The 22,596-nt window shown below is 34.0% G+C and overlaps 2 protein-coding genes across 13 annotated transcripts; both read right to left on the minus strand.

Annotated features, from left to right (window-relative positions):
- Positions 1-430: 430 nt before the first annotated feature.
- On the minus strand, positions 431-3,784 carry LOC146940225 (uncharacterized). The gene is made up of 4 exons (XM_085753892.1): positions 3,362-3,784; positions 1,569-3,032; positions 1,045-1,447; positions 431-951 (listed from the first exon to the last, which is right to left on the minus strand). Exons 2-4 carry the CDS (start codon positions 3,020-3,022, stop codon positions 637-639), a joined length of 2,172 nt encoding a protein of 723 aa, XP_085610018.1. The 5' UTR covers positions 3,023-3,032; positions 3,362-3,784; the 3' UTR covers positions 431-636.
- A 2,106-nt stretch (positions 3,785-5,890) lies between these two features.
- On the minus strand, positions 5,891-21,478 carry LOC146940226 (uncharacterized). 12 transcript variants are annotated; one of them, XM_085753902.1, is made up of 7 exons: positions 10,505-21,454; positions 10,294-10,360; positions 10,160-10,194; positions 9,922-10,027; positions 9,101-9,179; positions 8,070-8,145; positions 5,891-7,951 (listed from the first exon to the last, which is right to left on the minus strand). In XM_085753902.1, the coding sequence occupies exons 1-7, from the start codon at positions 10,537-10,539 to the stop codon at positions 7,939-7,941; spliced, it is 411 nt and encodes a 136-aa protein (XP_085610028.1). In that variant the 5' UTR covers positions 10,540-21,454; the 3' UTR covers positions 5,891-7,938. The 12 variants fall into 12 exon arrangements, 7 of the variants coding, with proteins under 7 accessions (XP_085610028.1, XP_085610025.1, XP_085610023.1 ...); XM_085753899.1 differs by lacking the exon at positions 8,070-8,145 and having other exon boundaries at positions 10,505-10,960; positions 21,238-21,452; XM_085753897.1 differs by lacking the exons at positions 8,070-8,145; positions 10,294-10,360 and having other exon boundaries at positions 5,891-6,856; positions 7,787-7,951; positions 21,238-21,478.
- Between the last annotated feature and the right edge of the window lie 1,118 nt (positions 21,479-22,596).

Here is a 22,596-nt window from a genome sequence, read left to right on the forward strand (position 1 = left end):
GTACACAGGTTTCAAAGGCCTCAAGGCTTTCAATCTCTCTACGCTTGGAAACAAACCTGGAAGTCATTTACCAATCCATGGAATCTAATCACAAGATTACTCAAAACTGAAGATTGTGTTCGACGTAGTATTTGGAAAGCAAAAATCACGTGGAACATTAGGGGCAAGAGATGATATATTCAACACGGTATGGCTTTGCAGCCCCTTGTTCACGTGAATATTGCTTTTCAAAATTTAAAGGTGGCTGATCTTTTAATGTCCCATGCAATGTTTTACAAATCGAGAGTTTACCTCGACTCGTTTTACCTGGGTAAACTCGAATCGTAAACTCGACTCGTAAACTCGTACGAGTTTACCTAAAATTGAAATTTTATATAATTTATTATACACATGACATAGGTAAGCTAATATAATATTGTAAAAAGATTAATAGTGCAAAATATGACTTAATTATAAATGCAAAGTATACCAAAAAGTGGTATACTTAACTTAGTATCAAAATAAAAAAGTTAGCACACAAAAGCATAAGTTTTATAAGTCTTTAACACATCCCAAAAAGCAAGTTTCTAAACTTGAGAATAAAACTATCCAAATTCTTCTCTGTCTTCATTCCAAAAAGCAAGTTTCCAAATTCTTCTAAAGTTCCATAAGATCATTTTCATCTATGTCTTCATCTCCATCTACATCAAATTCTTCTCCAAGTGATAAAGAGTCATCAATATCAGAACCAGACACATGGCTTGCACTCACTTCAACATTGGGCAGCTGCACATTCTCACCATCATCATTATGATCAGTGCTAGTTAGAAACTCATCATCAGATTCAATATCAACAAATTCAAAAGGTTCCCTCTTTCTTGTTTCTCTCCTTGTTAACCTCATATTGGCCATCACATAAACCAAATCATTCATTTTCTGTTGGCGCAACCGGTTCCTTTTTTTTGTATGAACCTTGAAAAACAGAACATAACTAAATTTAAAAACTATAAACTACAGTAATATATGAATGTAAAAAGTAAAAACTATACTATTTTATTCAATTACCATTTCAAACGCACTCCAATTACGTTCACATCCAGAAGAGCTACATGTCAAGCTTAAAATTCGAATAGCAAACCTCTTTAGCTCTGGTGTATAATCTCCATACATCTCCCACCATTGTCCTGGATCCATCTCTGCCCTAGCTTTCTTTGCATACTCGGAACCAAAAAGAGGCCCTCTAGAAAAATGAAAGTCTGCAAGTTGCGAATTTATCTTGGCCCTCTCTGCAGCATCACTTACCAACTTTGATATTACCGAAAATAGTCCATTTTTAATGTCAATATCATTACCTTTAAAATTAGGGCCAAAGTGAATTTGGGGATTAAGATAATATCCAGCTGCATGCAATGGCCTATAGAGCTGACCCATCCAACGTTGATCAATAATTTTACATACAGGTTCATAACTACAATAAAAATAAATAACAATGAACTATGACATAAAATTTATCAAACAGTACCAACTTAAACTATCACAAATATAATAATAAAAGTTTAAACAAGACAAATTATGTAAACTTAACTTACCATTTTTGAACATTGTTGAAGTTGTTTTGAATTTGTTTTTTGCAAGCATCCATCGCCTCATAAATGTAACCCATGGCGGGTTTTTCTTCTGAATCCACTAAATGAAGCACATCCATTAGAGGAGCTGCAGTTTTGAGGCATACACCAATATTCTTCCAAAAACGTTGATCCAAGATACCGGATGCCATTTTTTTCCCCTCTTCTGTAGTTGCAAACCTACTAGACTTCCAATCATTTGAGTCAAACATATTAATCAACGATGCTTTGAGATCATTGAGACATCCAATAGTCAAATATGCAGTGGCAAATCTTGTCAAAGCAGGCCTAATCAAATCCCTCCCATTTGTGAACTTCCTCACCATGGTAATTAGTATGGTTCTATTGTAAATATAAGTAGTGAACTTTCTTGCATTCTTTATGGTGACATTGTGAATTATCATCTCTTTTTCAAAATCCTCAAGTATCAAATCGATACAATGGGCAGCACAAGGTGTCCAGAACAACTTTGTTCGCTTCAGCATCAACAATTCCCCACCAGCTTTGAAATTTGCAGCATTATCGGTGACAACTTGGATCACATTATCCTCTCCAACAGCATCAACAGCATCATCTAACATCTTAAAAACTTTATCAGCTGTTTTGGAAATATCAGAAGTGTCCAATGAATATAGAAAAACTGTCCCCTTAGGACTGTTCACCATAAAGTTGCAAATTGAACGTCTTTTCCTATCTGTCCACCCATCAGACATGAGTGAACAACCAGTTGTCTTCCACTCTTCCTTATATGTGTCAACAATTTCATTAGTTTTATCCACTGCTCTTACCAATAATTTATCATTCATATCACGATAAGAAGGAGGTTTGTAGTCAGGTCCATATTTTCCAATTGCCACGCACATTTTTGCAAATGCTGGATTTTTTATACAGTTAAATGCAATCGCACTTGTGTAGAAAAACTCTGCAACAGCATCATCTGCCTCCACCTTTAAGGGTTTTTTAGCAATGGCATCAATTTTGGTTTGAGTCCCGGAAGCGGTAGCTTTCCCCTTTCCTTTTTGCTGAGGCTGAGAGACTTCAAATGCCATATTTTCAGTTACATTACCCTGAGCAATTTCAGCCATTTTTCGTTTCTTCTCTGCTGCCTCTTCAAGAGTTGCAACCCATTTCAACATTTCCATTTTTGCTTCATCTGACACTAGTGCACAAGGACCAGAATCATCACTAGTCCCCGCAAGATGATGCTTGAATCTATAAATTCCACCAGAGATGACTTTTGCGCAAAAACTACATTTAACTTTCCTAGCATTACCATGAACATCTGTTCCATATTTCCACCCAATATCAGTCCTATTACCCCTAATATTTTTCCTCCCTCTTCCTCTAAATGAAGAAGATGATCCACATGCACTTATGTTCCTTTCTAGTCCTCCACCATTACTATTCTCAGAAGCCATGATTGTGAACCTAGAAAACAAAACATAACCTAATTTAAATAACAAACTTTAACAAGCTTCTGAATATTAACAAACCAGTTATTTAGAAAAAGTGAAAACTGAAAAACACTACAAGCAGTAGCACTAGCACAATAACACCGGTTGTGAAAACTGATAAAAGAGAATCAACTGTCGGAATCGGAAAAGAAACAATAAAGGAAATCGAAGTACCTTTTGAATAAAGGAAAGGAAAAGAAACAATAACACAGCTTTTGAATAAAGAAACAATAAAGGAAATCGGAATCAACTGATAAAAGAAACAATAAAGGAAAGGAAAAAGAGAGTCTGAATTTGAAGTACCTTTTGAAGTTTGAAATCGGAGTTTCAACTGTCGGAATCGGAATTTCTTGTTTTCCGTCAGAAACCTAATTTTCGTTCGCCGCTCCCCTGTTCTTGAGGACTCAGAGAAATTGATATGAAACTTTCCCTTTAGGTTGAAACGTGTGTTGTAAAGTTAGAAAGTACTAGAAATGTTTCATTTGGGCTTTAAAATAATGGGCCAAAAAAATGGGCCATTTTTAATTTTTAAAAAAAGGCTGGACTAAACTCGCAAAAACGGTAAACTCGCCCGATTTTACGCGAGTTTACTACGAGTAAACTCGGTCAAACTCGTCAAACTTCCCGAGTTTACCAGAAATCGAGTTTACCTCCGAGTTAACACGTTTTCGGCACCTAAGCACGTAAACTCGGTAAACTCGCCGAGTTGACACGCGATTTGTAAAACACTGGTCCCATGACAAATGTTGGAACATACCTGATAATTCATGCACTGTTCAACATAAAAGTACAAGACAAGTTTTGAAAACTCCTTTGTTTCGGTATGTTTAAACTTATGCGAATACGAAAAGGATGGCCTCTAGTATGTATTCGGTGTCGAGTGTATAACATTTTTGTATCACTCAAGCTGTGTTCGATAACATATGTGGGTCGTTGTATCCCTGCAAGATCAAGACTCCTTTCGCGTGGGGTTTAATGTCCAACATCTTATGTTATCTATGATGATGCTAACGAAGACAACCTACATGTCTTATTCTTGAGCCATAAAACTCATCAATGTTGGCAAAGAGTGGGGCTATGGACTACAATTGAAGAAGAGCTCAATGAAGATTTCACTATTAATTTCTTTTCCAAGAGAATGTCATGTTTTGGAGCCTTTGGAAACAAAAATAACAAGGTAAGGAACTGTTGGAACAATGTTTTAAAAAACTGTTTAAAAGGTTTTCCAGCCACATAAGAAATTTTTGGGATGAGTCACGTACTAGGTCACTATCTTTAAGATTATTCGTGGTACTACCAAAATTGATTATCAACCACTTAGCCTCTAGGATAAAACAACCTAATCAAAAAACTGTATTGGATTTCCTACTAGACTGTACCATTTTGTGTATACACCCTCTATACGGTTTTAGACCGCTCTTAATTCTGAAGGGACAATTCCAAAGGTACATAAAAGAAAGAGGGAGAAGTTGGATTGCATTGAGCAGAATAGGGAGAAGATAGAAAAGTTCTCGAAAACTCAATAGAACTTTTGGTGTGAGTAGAAGTGAAGGAGATGAGCTCCATTTATAGGCGAGGATCCAAGGATAAGTTACAAATCCAATGGGTTAGGATCATTTGACAGCTACAAAATCAATGACTTGATCCGGCCTCTTAATTTCAAAAAAATAATAATTAAGGTTTCGTGTTATTAAAAAAAAAAAATACCACACAACCGAAGCTACTCTCATGGGAGTCCTACCTCCACTATATAAACACCGGTGTTGTGTGTAATCTACTGGGACATAAGAATTTTCTCGACACTCATAGTGTTTCAACTTTCAAGAGGAACGATACTACTGAAACAATTCACGAGGTTTGGATAAGAGCAACCACTCTATTAATGAGCTAGAAAAATGCTCAATCTGTGCGGCAAAACACGTCTCAAACATATATGGACAAGATACATGTATGGTGTGGTCCAAACTCTAAACCTTCGTCGGGAATGTATAAATGCAACGTAACGTTGGTGCCTCTTTCTCCGATATTAATAATTTTTCTTCGCATTCAGCATTCTTAAACACAATTATGGAATGTAACCAAAAAAAACACAATTATGGAATAGATTGACCATTCCTAATTCATGATTCACCATGCTCATAATTTCATGATTCACCATTTACACTGAATCAAAACAATTAATTAAATGACACCTAACTCGGAAAGTTAGTGTAATTTTTTATTATAATAAAAATAAAAATAAAACACAATATATGATGGTTCCACGTTTTCTACTTCAATCAATCCCCAAATCAGAAACGTTGAACCTCATATTATTTCCAAACAGGAACATAATTTTATTTGTATTCGTCTAACTTTTCTTCCCCAATACTTATGACTCATATGTCAGTTTGTCCTACGACACCAAATTATGTAGCTCATGTGCCATTTCATATAATGTGATTCTTTTATTCTAATTTTAATGAGAAGTTACACTCATACATTGAAGTTTTATGCTACATCTACAAATTGTGTCTGATTAGTATATGTTTGAGAATAATGGGGAGACTACCAAATTGGAAAAGGGGAAAGTTTAGACACTAAAATCACTCGGAAAAGAAAGACGGAACTAAAGCCATACAATCGTGATATTTTGAGGACCAAAATGAACTTAAGCCCTTCTAATAAATAAATAAAAGTCATTAATAATATTGCAAAGGTTTGCAGGTTTGCATCCATTTGCCATCTGCATTTTGAAATAACAATTTCCCATAGTTACCTAGATGGCTACCTACCATAATGCCACGTCAATCGGGAAGCTATTTGATAAAGGACTGAGTGGGACTGTTAAACTTAGAGAACAATTTATCTTTCACTGATATGATACAAAATACGTGAAACTAATTAACTCCTATGTGATTATAAATGGAAAAATATCATCCTTATGATACAGATAATAACAAATTAACAATACAACAACCGTCTACGCAAAGGAAATGATTCATCTTCCTCTTGCAAATTTGATAGAGACTAACATTCCATGATGGTTTAGCAAAAACTACAAGTGGGGACACCATCATCATGGCATGCTAACCAAATGAGAAATTTTAGCATTTTCAAGCTTTATTTAGCCTTTAGCCTTATTTGTGTATCATTTTCAAGATTAGAACTTAGCTTTCATTTGTGTAGGTTCCATTAACATTTCCAGCTGAATGACAACATCAGTGACTTTAGAATTCAGATATAGTTGCATACAGGATAAACTTTATCCAATCATTATACCAAAATCAAAGATCACCAGCTCCTACCGGAATCTCTAAGAATAATCTTGGCCTTAGTAAGGAAATTCCAAACTACGGAACCTGAAATCTTACACCTGACAGTGAGTAGTTTGTGGTTCCCACACCAGGTTTCCAAGCATAGCAATATAAACTTTTGTAGCCATTCTCACACTTAAGCCGCAATTTTTTTCTACCCAAAATTATCACATTCCAGCATACTTGTAGAGCATAACAAAGTCTTTGAAACATAGAAACAAAGCATGTAAATCTCAATAACTCATGAAATTCCCCTGCTATCCATCATATTTGAATTTAGTCCTTTCAAACAGAAAATTGAGTCATGCACAACATCTCACATACCAAAGTACATATATAAAACCAAATTTAAGAGCATCTGGCTAGGGCCACCTAGGATCCTTAAATCTTTTCTTTTTAACTTTGTGCATCCTACTATCTAAACCTGAAATTGAAGGGAAAAGAAAAAAGAACTTCCTTCCAAGGTCGTCCTTGCATGACTGCCGCAAACAAGAATCCTCCTCTTGATTATGTATACATGTGAGCAAGGAATACAAAAGATAGTTAGAAAGTAGCATAATTAAACCATCACAGAATGATTTTTTACAAAAATAATCAACCAAGATGATTACCACCCACCCACTGCAGCAAAATCTACGATTGTGAAAATTTTACACGTGTGAGTCACCACAGATCCGAGCTTTTGAAACACTTCCTAATTCAAATATGTGCATTACATCTGACTTAACCTAGTACACAATGGATGCAAAGCCCAAAATATAGATCTCACATTAACAACCAAAGTATTTAAACTCAAAAGTTAAATTTACTTTTTTTTAAAGAGCTTCCACATATCACATTTTATCATAAAATAATTACATTAAGAAAAGCTTCTGCACATTTCCTATCGATAAATCAGTTATTTCATCCTTATGTATAATTCCTATCATAAAGTCAAGGGTAAGGGCCAAGGGGAATTACAGTCACTAATTCTCATGGAATCCACATGCAGTCAGACACAATACTCCATGTATATACCCAATATGAGAAGGTGATTAAGTAATTATTAGAGAGCCTAAGTAATAGGAGTATTCTAATTAAACACCTTATATTGTGACCTAACATGCAGGCTCTTTTTCATGGTCTCTTTTTCATTTGGACTGGGTTCCAATTCTCACATTCATCACATATAACTAATATGCACCTATATACCGCTCTTGTTTAGAGTCCCTCAACCTTAGAGTGTTTACATTCCCTAAAGTTGCATCTGAGGTCATAAAAGTGCAACCATCTTTAGTTTAGTTTCAAATTTAATTTCTTTAAGGGTAATGAAAGCACGATAGATATCATCTCTTACATCATGAATAAACTCACATTCATATCAAACTTAAGTCATCATTAACCCAACACTTGCAAAATTATATTAATCGACTCCTTTCAGGTTACAACTTACAAGACATCCAAATAGTCACACAATTTAAGCTCATATTCCATCTTCAGTGGCAATTCACATTCACAGTATAGAACTGCATTTGGGACCATAAGACATCCAAATAGTCACACAATTTAGGCTCACATTCCATCTTCAGTGGCAGCAATTCACATTCACAGTATAGAACTGCATTTGGGACCATAAAAGCACAACAATAAATTCATGGAGCAAATACATCATGAATAATGATTAACCCAACACTTGCAAAATTATATTAATCGACTCCTTTCAGGTTACAACTTACAAGACATCCAAATAGTCACACAATTTAGGCTCATATTCCATCTTCAAGGGCGGCAATTCACATTCACAGTATAGAACTGCATTTGGGACCATATAAAAGCACAAAAATAAATTCATGGAGCAAATAATATCCATAATTCATTTTGGATCATTGAGGTCATTGACTTTTATGCTATGAGTGAAGTGTTCAAAGTATTTCCTTTAGGGTCATTGAGGCGTCCAAACACTAGCAGCAATTATGAAACAAATAATATTCATTAATTCTTTTCGGGTCATCGAGGCATTATGAATGAATAAAAATTCATATCAATTTCGCATTTAAGGCATCATCCAACCATTACATTATACGTAAAGTGTTCATAATGTTTGTTTTAGGGTCATCTAGACATCCAAACACTTGCAACATTTATGGGACAAATAATATCCATCAATTCCTTTCGGGTCATCGAGGCATCATATAATTTCAAAATTTAGGCTCATATATCATATCTGAGTAACAATTCATAGTCTAGAATTGCACTCAAGATCATAAAATCACCGAGGCATGCCACCATTTACAAAATGTAGTATTCTTTAAAATCACCGAGGCATCCCACCATTTACAAAATTTAAGGAGCAAAATTAATATTCACCATTTCCTACCATTAGACTTTGGATTATATCATCCTTTTTCAAATTACACAAAAATTGATTTCAACTCACAAAGACAATCACAGTATAACAAAATCTCAATAAACTTTGATTATTCACACAAGATTTTTAACTCATGAAATTTCTTGCTATCCATCATATTAAATTTAGTCCTTTCGAACAAAAAATCATGTCATGCACAAACCTCACTATGCAGCATGCAAACAACATCTCACATGCCAATGTACATCATACATAAAAATCAAATTTTGGAGTCTTTGGCTAGGGCCACCTAGGATCCTTAAATATTTCCTTTTTTTTTTTTTTTTACTTTGTGCATATTTATAATTCATTTCAAAGATCACTCCCTTAAGTTTGTTGATTCAGTTTATTCCCCCATACCATTTTCTAAACCTGAAATTGAATGAAAAAGTGAACTTCCTTCCAACGCTGTCTTTGCTTGACCGCCAGCCAGAATCCTCTTGATTTAGTATACATGCATGATCAAGGAATATAAAAAATGGTTAGAAAGTAGTAGAATTAAACCATCGCTTGAATGATTCATGCAAAGGTCATCAACCAAGATGATTACAATCCATTGTAGAAAACTCTAAGATTGTTAAGGTTTTACATGTGTGAGCCACCTGAGATCTGGGCTCAAATCAGCTTGTACAACTGAAAATTTACTTTAGCTATATATAGATCTCAAGCTAACAACCAAAGTATTTAACTCAAAAATTAAATATACTTTTTCAAAGAGCTTCCACATATCATATTTTATCATAATATAATTACATTAGTAAAAGCTACTACATATTTCCTATTGATAAATCACAATTATTTCATCCTCGTAACTCCTCTCATGAAGTTAAGGGCAAGGGCCACGGGGCAATACAGTCGCTACTTATCCTCATGGAATCCAATGGCACACTTCTCCAAGTATATTAGACACGTTTGAAATGACAAACCAGCACTACAAGACTTGGTAGCTACAGTATTAGGACCCAATACGAGTCCAAATAATAGGAATATTCTACTTAAACACCTTTTCATAATGGGTCATAACATGCAGGTTCTTTTCATGGTCTCTTTTCAATTTCGATTGGGTTCCAATTCTATGGTTCATCACAGATAACTAAAATACATCTATATATTGCTCTTGTTCATCAACCTTAGAGGAATCTAGAGACATACTATTATTAAGCAACCTAAAATTGACATACCAGCATTACTTGACTTTTGTAGCTGCAAGTTCTATTCAAATTCAGTGCATCTATGCAGAAGATCCTTTCATTGTCTCTGTTCCTCGTTGGACTTGGTTCCAATTCTCTTGTTCGTCACATATAACAAATGTAATATATTATATATAATGTGATGCATTGATTAAAACACAAACGAGAACAATATTTATACACTAAAATAGCAACAGAACGCTGCGCTGAAGACAAACAATAAATATACCGAAATGCACTTTCAATTGGTTCTACTCCATAAATCTACAGAAAAAACAACAAAAACCGCAGAGTTAACAAGATAAATATTAAGAAAACTTGTTTCCAGTCCCCAAACTTAGTCCCCACATTCATTTCATCAACCTTGATTTTATGGTTTTCTCTCTTTACGAACTTTCCAGTACCTATTTTGTTTACCCAGGACTCAATCCTACAACCAAAGCATCAATTTTCCAGTCAAATCTCAGGGAAAGTAGTTTTACAGTGAATCTAGAAGGACGACAAATTAATCAGTTGCAATATTTTCACCCCAACAGCAAAATTAGGAATTAGGAAATATGAATAATGAGAATACCTCCAAATTGCAAGATTTTCAAATTGCTGCAACATATAGCTATATAACGTTTTGAATATTATCACTTCTGCCTTTGAAGAACTTCATCAACTCCTTCGTAGGGTCAGTCAAATATACCTCAACTCCAAAAGCTAAGAGTATAATTTATCCCTCAAAACTAACATTAGATGACTAGTCACTTAAACTATAAAGCCCCTCATCCTATGCTGACCGACTTGTAGGCTCAAAAAGAACAGTCTAGAATTTCATTGAGTGACATAAAAGTGCGCAACGGGTACCATCCCTTACATAATGAATAAAAATTCACACCAATATCACATTTAAGGCATTACCTAGCTTTTACATTATGAGTGAAGCGTGACTGATGCTTTGTATAGTGTCATCAATGCATCCCAACACTTACAAAATTCATAGAACAGGTAATATCCATTGATTCAATACAGTTCATCGAGACATCTGGAGAGACAGGCACAAAATTAAGTCTTGTATTCCATCTCCCAGTGGCAATTCAAATTGAATTTCATTAAGGGTAATAAAAACACGATAGATATCATCTCTTACATCATGAATAAAAATTCACATTAATATCACACTTAAGCCATTATCAAGGTTTTCCTTTAGGGTCACCGGGGCATCCCAACACTTGCAAAATTCATGGAATAAATATTATTAAATGATTCGTATTCCATTCAGGTCATTGAGGCATCCCATATTCCATCACATTGCGGAAATTTACATTTTTGAATTGCATCATCCAACTTTTACATAATGAGTGAACTGTTCATAATGTTTCTTTTAGGGTCATCCAGACATCCAAATACTTGCAACATTTATGGAACATATAATATCCATTGATTCCTTTCGGACCATCAAGACATCCCACATCCAATCTCATAGTGGCAATTCATAGTCTAAAATTGCATTCAGGGTCATAAAAGCACAACGGATCCATATCAATATGTATTAGGGTCATCAATTTTTACACTATGAGTAAAGTATTCAAAATATTTCCTTTAGGGTCATTGAGGCGTCCAAACACTTGCAACATTTTTTAAACAAATCATATCCATGAATTCTTTTCAGGTCATTAAGGTATTATGAATGAATAAAAATTCATATCAATATCACATTTAAGGCATCATCCAACATTAACATTATGAGTAAAGTGTTCATAATGTTTGCTTTAGGGTCATCGAGGCATCCAAACACTTGCAACATTTAACATTTATGGGACAAATATTATTCATCAATTCCTTTTGGGTCATCGAGACATCATAATAGTTTAAAAATTTAGGCTCATATATCATATTTGGGTGACAATTCATAGTCTAGAATTGCACTCGAGATCATAAAATCACTAAGGCATCCCAACATTTACAAAATGTAGTTTTCTTTAAAATCACTGAGGCATCCCAACATTTACAAAATCCTAAGGAGCAAAAATAATATTCATCGTTTCCAACCATTGGACTTAGGATTATATCATCCCTTTTTCATATTACAAAAAATGATTTCAACTCACAGAGGCAATCACAATACAGAATTCCAGTCAGGTCATAAAAGATATCATCCAACTTCTACATCATGAAAATAGTGTCCATTATATTTTCTTCAAAGTTGTCAAGGCACCCTAACTGTTTCAAAATCTAGGCTCATATACTGTGAAAAAAATTCATAAAATTCATCTAGCAGTGTTTCACTATTTTATAGGGTTTATATGTATATATACCCTTTTAACTTTTTGATTTACAAAATTGTAGGTTTTTTGTAACTTGTTAAGGAAGAAGATAGAATGTTTTTGAATATTCAAGCGTTAGAAATTGGCTAGCCTAATAACAAAATTCCCAACATGTATCATTTATTATAAAACCAGAAGGATTTGTAAAAATTCCCTTACCTTGGCTAACGAATAAATTGTCTTTTAAAACATCGACGCTAAAAGGTCTCCGAATAGAAATAAAGTTTTATTGAATGATTCCAGTAAATACCAATTTCATTGTTAATGGTCATCAATTTTTACACTAAGTAAAGTGTTCAAAATATTTCCTTTAGGGTCATTGAGGCGTCCAAACACTTGCAACATTTATGAAACAAATCATAACCATTAATTCTTTTCGGGTCATTGAGGCATTATGAATGAATAAAAATTCATATCAATATCACATTTAAGGCATCATCCAACATTTACATTATGTGTAAAGTGTTCATAATGTTTGCTTAAGGGTCATTGAGACATCCAAACACTTGCAACATTTATGGGACAAATAATATCCATAAATTTCTTTCGGGTCATCGAGGCAACATAATTTCAAAACTCAGGCTCATATATCATATGGGTCATCGAGGCATCCAAACACTTGCAACATTTATGGGACAAATAATATCCATCAATTCCTTTCGGGTAATCGAGGCATAATAATTTCAAAACTCAGGCTCATATATCACATATGAGTGACAATTCATAGTCTAGAATTGAACTCAAGATCATAAAATCGTAGTTTTCTATAAAATCACCGAGGTATCCCAAAATTTACAGCTCATATATCATATATGAGTGACAATTCATAGTCTAGAAATGCACTCAAGATCGTAAAATCAACGAGGCATCCCAACATTTACAAAATGTAGTTTTCTTTAAAATCACAGAGGCATCCCAACATTTAAAAAATGTAGTTTTCTTTAAACTCATTGAGGCATCCCTACATTTACAACTCATATATCATATCTGAGTGACAATTCACAGTCAAGAATTGCACTCAAGATCAAAAATCACTGAGGCATCCCAACATTTACAAAATGTAGTTTCCTTTAAAATCATCGAGGCATCCCAACATTTACAGCTCATATATCATATCTGAGTGACATTCATAGTCTAGAATTGCACTCAAGATCATAAAATCACCGAGGCATCCCAACATTTACAAAATGTAGTTTTCTTTAAGATCACCGAGGCATCCCAACATTTACAAAATTTAATGGGACAAATAACATCCGTCAATTCTTTTCAGGTTATCGAGGAATCATAATAATTTCAAAACTTTTGCAAAATCACCGAAGTGACAATTCATAGTCTAGAATTGCACTCAAGATCATAAAATCACCGAGGCATCCCAACTTTTGCAAAATTGAAAGGGACAAATAATATCCGTCAATTCATTTCGGGTCATCGAGGCATCATAATAATTTCAAAACTCGGGCTCATATATCATATCTGAGTGACAATTCATAGTCTAGAATTGCACTCAAGATCATAAAATCACCGAGGCATCCCAACATTTACAAAATGTAGTTTTCTTTAAAATCACCGAGGCATCCCAACATTTACAAAATTTAATGGGACAAATAACATCCGTCAATTCTTTTCAGGTTATCGAGGAATCATAATAATTTCAAAACTTTTGCAAAATCACCGAAGTGACAATTCATAGTCTAGAATTGCACTCAAGATCATAAAATCACTGAGGCATCCCAACTTTAGCAAAATTTAAAAGGACAAATAATATCCGTCAATTCATTTCGGGTCATCGAGGCATCACAATAATTACAAAACTCGGGCTCATATATCATATCTGAGTGACAATTCATAGTCTAGAATTGCACTCAAGATCATAAAATCATCGAGGCATCCCAACATTTACAAAATTTAAAGGACAAATAATATCCGTCAATTCATTTCGGGTCATCGAGGCATCATAATAATTTCAAAACTCAGGCTCATATATCATATCTGAGTGACAATTGTTAGTCTAGAATTGCACTCAAGATCATAAAATCACCGAGGCAACCCAACATTTACAAAATTTAAAGGGACAAATAATATTTCCGGTCATCGAGGCATCATAATAATTTCAAAACTCGGGCTCATATCATATCTGAGTGACAATTCATAGTCTAGAATTGCACTCAAGATCATAAAATCATCGAGGCATCCCAGCATTTACAAAATTTAAAGGGACAAATAATATCCGTCAATTCATTTCGGGTCATCGACGCATCATAATAATTTCAAAACTCGGGCTCATATATCATATCTAAGTGACAATTCATAGTCTAGAATTGCACTCAAGATCATAAAATCACCGAGACATCCCAACATTTACAAAATTTAAAGGGACAATATCCGTCAATTCATTTCCTGTCATCGAGGCATCATAATAATTTCAAAAATCAGGCTCATATATCATATCAGAGTGACAATTCATAATCTAGGATTGCACTCAAGATCATAAAATCATCGAGGCATCCCAACATTTACAAAATTTAAAGGGACAAGTAATATCCGTCAATTCATTTCGGGTCATCGAGGCATCATAATAATTTCCAAACTCAGGCTCATATATCATATCTGAGTGACAATTCATAGTCTAGAATTGCACTCAAGATCATAAAATCACCGAGGCATCCCAACATTTACAAAATTTAAAGGGACAAATAATATCCGTCAATTCTTTTCAGGTCATCGAGGCATCATAATAATTTCAAAACTCAGGCTCATATATCATATCTGAGTGACAATTCATAGTCTAGAATTGCACTCAAGATCATAAAATCATCGAGGCATCCCAACATTTACAAAATTTAAAGGGACAAATAATATCCGTCAATTCTTTTCGGGTCATCGAGGCATCATAATAATTTCAAAACTCAGGCTCATATATCGTATCTGAGTGACAATTCATAGTCTAGAATTGCACTCAAGATCATAAAATCACCGAGGCATCCCAACATTTACAAAATTTAAAGGGACAAATAATATCCGTCAATTCTTTTCAGGTCATCGAGGCATCATAATAATTTCAAAACTCAGGCTCATATATCATATCTGAGTGACAATTCATAGTCTAGAATTGCACTCAAGATCATAAAATCACCAAGGCATCCCAACATTTACAAAATGTAGTTTTCTTTAAGATCACCGAGGCATCCCAACATTTACAAAATTTAATGGGAAAAATAACATCCGTCAATTCTTTTCAGGTTATCGAGGAATCATAATAATTTCAAAACTTTTGCAAAATCACCGAAGTGACAATTCATAGTCTAGAATTGCACTCAAGATCATAAAATCACTGAGGCATCTCAACTTTTGCAAAATTGAAAGGGACAAATAATATCCGTCAATTCATTTCGAGTCATCGAGGCATCATAATAATTTCAAAACTCTGGCTCATTTATCATATCTGAGTGACAATTCATAGTCTAGAATTGCACACAAGATCATAAAATCACCGAGGCATCCCAACATTTACAAAATGTAGTTTTCTTTAAAATCACCGAGGCATCCCAACATTTACAAAATTTAATGGGACAAATAACATCCGTCAATTCTTTTCAGGTTATCGAGGAATCATAATAATTTCAAAACTTTTGCAAAATCACCGAAGTGACAATTCATAGTCTAGAATTGCACTCAAGATCATAAAATCACTGAGGCATCTCAACTTTTGCAAAATTGAAAGGGACAAATAATATCCGTCAATTCATTTCGAGTCATCGAGGCATCATAATAATTTCAAAACTCTGGCTCATTTATCATATCTGAGTGACAATTCATAGTCTAGAATTGCACACAAGATCATAAAATCACCGAGGCATCCCAACATTTACAAAATGTAGTTTTCTTTAAAATCACCGAGGCATCCCAACATTTACAAAATTTAATGGGACAAATAACATCCGTCAATTCTTTTCAGGTTATCGAGGAATCATAATAATTTCAAAACTTTTGCAAAATCACCGAAGTGACAATTCATAGTCTAGAATTGCACTCAAGATCATAAAATCACCGAGGCATCCCAACTTTTGCAAAATTGAAAGGGGCAAATAATATCCGTCAATTCATTTCGAGTCATCGAGACATCATAATAATTTCAAAACTCTGGCTCATATATCATATCTGAGTGACAATTCATAGTCTAGAATTGCACTCAAGATCATAAAATCACCGAGGCATCCCAACATTTACAAAATGTAGTTTTCTTTAAAATCACCGAGGCATCCCAACATTTACAAAATTTAATAGGACAAATAACATCCGTCTATTCTTTTCAGGTTATCGAGGAATCATAATAATTTCAAAACTTTTGCAAAATCACCGAAGTGACAATTCATAGTCTAGAATTGCACTCAAGATCATAAAATCACCGAGGCATCCCAACTTTAGCAAAATTTAAAAGGACAAATAATATCCGTAAATTCATTTCGGGTCATCGAGGCATCACAATAATTACAAAACTCGGGCTCATATATCATATCTGAGTGACAATTCATAGTCTAGAATTGCACTCAAGATCATAAAATCATCAAGGCATCCCAACATTTACAAAATTTAAAGGACAAATAATATCCGTCAATTCATTTCGGGTCATCGAGGCATCATAATAATTTCAAAACTCAGACTCATATATCATATCTGAGTGACAATTCATAGTCTAGAATTGCACTCAAGATCATAAAATCACCGAGGCATCCCAACATTTACAAAATTTAAAGGGACAAATAATATCCGTCAATTCTTTTCGGGTCATCGAGGCATCATAATAATTTCAAAACTCGGGCTCATATCATATCTGAGAGACAATTCATAGTCTAGAATTGCACTCAAGATCATAAAATCATCGAGGCATCCCAGCATTTACAAAATTTAAGGGGACAAATAATATCCGTTAATTCATTTCAGGTCATCGATGCATCATAATAATTTCAAAACTCAGACTCATATATCATATCTAAGTGACAATTCATAGCCTAGAATTGCACTCAAGATCATAAAATCACCGAGGCATCCCAACATTTACAAAATTTAAAGGGACAAGTAATATCCGTCAATTCATTTCCTATCATCGAGGCATCATAATAATTTCAAAACTCAGGCTCATATATCATATCTGAGTGACAATTCATAGTCTAGAATTGCACTCAAGATCATAAAATCACCGAGGCATCCCAACATTTACAAAATTTAAAGGGACAAATAATATCCGTCAATTCTTTTCAGGTCATCGAGGCATCATAATAATTTCAAAACTCAGGCTCATATATCATATCTGAGTGACAATTCATAGTCTAGAATTGCACTCAAGATCATAAAATCATCGAGGCATCCCAACATTTACAAAATATAGTCTAGAATTGCACACAAGATCATAAAATCATCGAGGCATCCCAACATTTACAAAATTTAAAGGGACAAATAATATCCGTCAATTCTTTTCGGGTCATCGAGGCATCATAATAATTTCAAAACTCAGACTCATATATCATATCTGAGTGACAATTCATAGTCTAGAATTGCACTCAAGATCATAAAATCACCGAGGCATCCCAACATTTACAAAATTTAAAGGGACAAATAATATCCGTCAATTCTTTTCAGGTCATCGAGGCATCATAATAATTTCAAAACTCAGGCTCATATATCATATCTGAGTGACAATTCATAGTCTAGAATTGCACTCAAGATCATAAAATCACCAAGGCATCCCAACATTTACAAAATGTAGTTTTCTTTAAGATCACTGAGGCATCCCAACATTTACAAAATTTAATGGGACAAATAACATCCGTCAATTCTTTTCAGGTTATCGAGGAATCATAATATATAATTTCAAAACTTTTGCAAAATCACCGAAGTGACAATTCATAGTCTAGAATTGCACTCAAGATCATAAAATCACCGAGGCATCCCAACTTTTGCAAAATTGAAAGGGACAAATAATATCCGTCAATTCATTTCGAGGCATCATAATAATTTCAAAACTCTGGCTCATATATCATATCTGAGTGACAATTCATAGTCTAGAATTGCACTCAAGATCATAACATCACCGAGGCATCCCAACATTTACAAAATGTAGTTTTCTTTAAAATCACCGAGGCATCCCAACATTTACAAAATTTAATGGGATTTGCACTCAAGATCATAAAATCACCGAGGCATCCCAACTTTAGCAAAATTTAAAAGGACAAATAATATCCGTAAATTCATTTCGGGTCATCGAGGCATCACAATAATTACAAAACTCAGGCTCATATATCATATCTGAGTGACAATTCATAGTCTAGAATTGCACTCAACATCATAAAATCATCGAGGCATCCCAACATTTACAAAATTTAAAGGGACAAATAATATCCGTCAATTCTTTTCGGGTCATTGAGGCATCATAATAATTTCAAAACTCGGGCTCATATCATATCCGAGAGACAATTCATAGTCTAGAATTGCACTCAAGATCATAAAATCATCGAGGCATCCCAGCATTTACAAAATTTAAAGGGACAAATAATATCCGCTAATTCATTTCGTGTCATCGACGAATCATAATAATTTCAAAACTCAGACTCATATATCATATCTAAGTGACAATTCATAGTCTAGAATTGCACTCAAGATCATAAAATCACCGAGGCATCCCAACATTTACAAAATTTAAAGGGACAAGTAATATCCGTCAATTCATTTCCTGTCATCGAGGCATCATAATAATTTCAAAACTCAAGCTCATATATCATATATGAGTGACAATTCATAGTCTAGAATTGCACTCAAGATCATAAAATCACCGAGACATCCCAACATTTACAAAATTTAAAGGGACAAATAATATCCGTCAATTCTTTTCAGGTCATCGAGGCATCATAATAATTTCAAAACTCAGGCTCATATATCATATCTGAGTGACAATTCATAGTCTAGAATTGCACTCAAGATCATAAAATCATTGAGGCATCCCAACATTTACAAAATTTAAAGGGACAAATAATATCCGTCAATTCTTTTCGGGTCATCGAGGCATCATAATAATTTCAAAACTCAAGCTCATATATCGTATCTGAGTGACAATTCATAGTCTAGAATTGCACTCAAGATCATAAAATCACCGAGGCATCCCAACATTTACAAAATGTAGTTTTCTTTAAAATCACCGAGGCATCCCACCATTTACAAAATTTAATGGGACAAATAACATCCGTCAATTCTTTTCAGGTTACCGAGGAATCATAATAATTTCAAAACTTTTGCAAAATCACCGAAGTGACAATTCATAGTCTAGAATTGCACTCAAGATCATAAAATCACCGAGGCATCCCAACTTTAGCAAAATTTAAAAGGACAAATAATATCCGTAAATTCATTTCGGGTCATCGAGGCATCACAATAATTACAAAACTCGGACTCATATATCATATCTGAGTGACAATTCATAGTCTAGAATTGCACTCAAGATCATAAAATCATCGAGGCATCCCAACATTTACAAAATTTAAAGGACAAATAATATCCGTCAATTCATTTCGGGTCATCGAGGCATCATAATAATTTCAAAACTCAGACTCATATATCATATCTGAGTGACAAATCATAGTCTAGAATTGCACTCAAGATCATAAAATCACCGAGGCATCCCAACATTTACAAAATTTAAAGGGACAAATAATATCCGTCAATTCTTTTCGGGTCATCGAGGCATCATAATAATTTCAAAACTCGGGCTCATATCATATCTGAGTGACAATTCATAGTCTAGAATTGCACTCAAGATCATAAAATCATCGAGGCATCCCAGCATTTACAAAATTTAAAGGGACAAATAATATCCGTTAATTCATTTCGGGTCATCGACGCATCATAATAATTTCAAAACTCAGGCTCATATATCATATCTAAGTGACAATTCATAGTCTAGAATTGCACTCAAGATCATAAAATCACCGAGGCATCCCAAAATTTACAAAATTTAAAGGGACAAGTAATATCCGTCAATTCATTTCCTGTCATTGAGGCATCATAATAATTTCAAAACTCAGGCTCATATATCATATCTGAGTGACAATTCATAGTCTAGAATTGCACTCAAGATCATAAAATCACCGAGGCATCCCAACATTTACAAAATTTAAAGGGACAAATAATATCCGTCAATTCTTTGTCATCGAGGCATCATAATAATTTCAAAACTCAGGCTCATATATCATATCTGAGTGACAATTCATAGTCTAGAATTGCACTCAAGATCATAAAATCATCGAGGCATCCCAACATTTACAAAATTTAAAGGGACTAATAATATTCGTCAATTCTTTTTGGGTCATCGAGCCATCATAATAATTTCAAAACTCAGGCTCATATATCATATCTGAGTGACAATTCATAGTCTAGAATTTCACTCAAGATCATAAAATCACCGAGGTATCCCAGCATTTACAAAATGTAGTTTTCTTTAAAATCACCGAGGCATCCCAATATTTACAAAATTTAAGGAGCAAAAATAATATGCATTGTTTCCTACCATTGGACTTAGATTTTATCATCCCTTTTCAAATTACAAAAATTGATTTCAACTCAGAGAGACAATCACAGTAAAGAATTCAATTCAAATCATAAAAGATATCATCCAACTTCTATATTATGAATAGTGTCAACGATATTTTCTTTAAAGTCCTCCACCTCCAGGCACCCTAACGGTTTCAACATTTAGGCTCGTATATTGTGTAAATTGATCTTGCAGCGTTTCACACTTCTATAGGGTTTGTGTATAACCCGTTTAAATTTTGATTTACAAAATTGTATAGGGTTGTTGTGGTTAAAGCAGAAGATTGAAGGTAGTTGAATAAGCTAGAATGAGAGAATGGCTAAGCTTAACAACAAAATTTCCAACAGAGCGTATAGGGTTTATGAATGAATATTCAACAATCAATACCTAAAAATCAAGATAAAGTTAGAAACGTACCATTGAAGATGAAAGGGACAAAACAGGGCGTGTTTCATCATCTTCTTGAAGAAAAAAGAATCCGGCAAAGAAACAACGAAACGACCGTAACCTTCGAATGGGAACGGTATTGATTTTCATGTTTTGATCGTTGAATTATTTTCCAACAGATCAAAAGGGTGTTTGGTATTTATAGGATTTTCTCATGGGCTTTTTTGATTTAAAGGCATGTTATGCCCTAATTCTGAATATTATTATTTCTTACTTTTATATTTACACCCGTTTCTTTTTGTTTTAGCGTAAGTAATTAGTTAACTATTTTTTTTACTTTTTTTTTTGTGTTCAACTTAACTTTATTTTTACTTTTTATTTATTATACACTAACTAAGTGTTCGTCAAAGAGATGGTAGAAAACTAATTTTTATAAAAAAAAAGTGATCAAAGTTGATTCTAAGTTTTTTTAATTAATAAAAAGTAACTTTGATAAAATAATTGATATAATTTATTTATTATAACTAGTAATAGTTCATCAAATTATTCAATATCCAATGTATAGAAGTTGAAAGTGTTTCAACTGATAGGGACAATGTATTGCAATGTGCAGGAGACAGAGTTCGAACTTTGAATTTTTCACTTTTTCATTTTTAAGGGTAAGTATATAGCCATTGGGCAATCATTTGAGAGAGAAAACATTTTCTAATAAAAGTATAGTAGTAATTTTAATTATGTAAGTTTTTTTTTTTATAAGCCAAAAGCAAAATGACATCAAAAAGAATAGTGTCCAACTAAATTGGTACCCTATTCTAGTCTCTTGCCAATTGCTCATATATATTATTAAAAAAAGGAAAAAATTACAGGAAAACTGGGGGGACATAAAACCTGACCCAATCAACAACCCTAACGGACAAAACCAAAAACTAAAAAATAAAAATCCCAAAAGTGGATTCAACCTTAAACATTTGTAATAATTAAGCTCAGGTCTAAATTTTGGCGAATGAACCGATCGTCAACACGAAATCGGATCACGTACCACCAACTCCCTGCAACAAAGACAGCAAGCATTGACAACTCTTTCGAGTCCCTACAGTACCACGGACAAATGCTTGAAAATGGGGGTGAATTCGACCTCCAACACTGTAATTAACGAATTCACGCGCACCAACTCATCTTAATTAGCCATTTCTGGCCCACATCAAGCGAACATACAAACTCAGCCGAGGCACATTTAGGATGGCATATGAACTCGACCGCCAACACGGTAACGAATATCGCACATCCACAATTTACAGTGACAAACGACGCAAACTCACAGCCATTTCTAGCCACACAATCCAAAATCGATCGCGAGATCGAGTAAGATTTTTTGAAAACGGCAACAAC

This window comes from Medicago sativa, chromosome 3 (genome assembly GCF_051527215.1).
Source record: "Medicago sativa cultivar Bolivia chromosome 3, Bolivia_mono, whole genome shotgun sequence".
Classification (NCBI taxonomy): domain Eukaryota; kingdom Viridiplantae; phylum Streptophyta; class Magnoliopsida; order Fabales; family Fabaceae; genus Medicago; species Medicago sativa.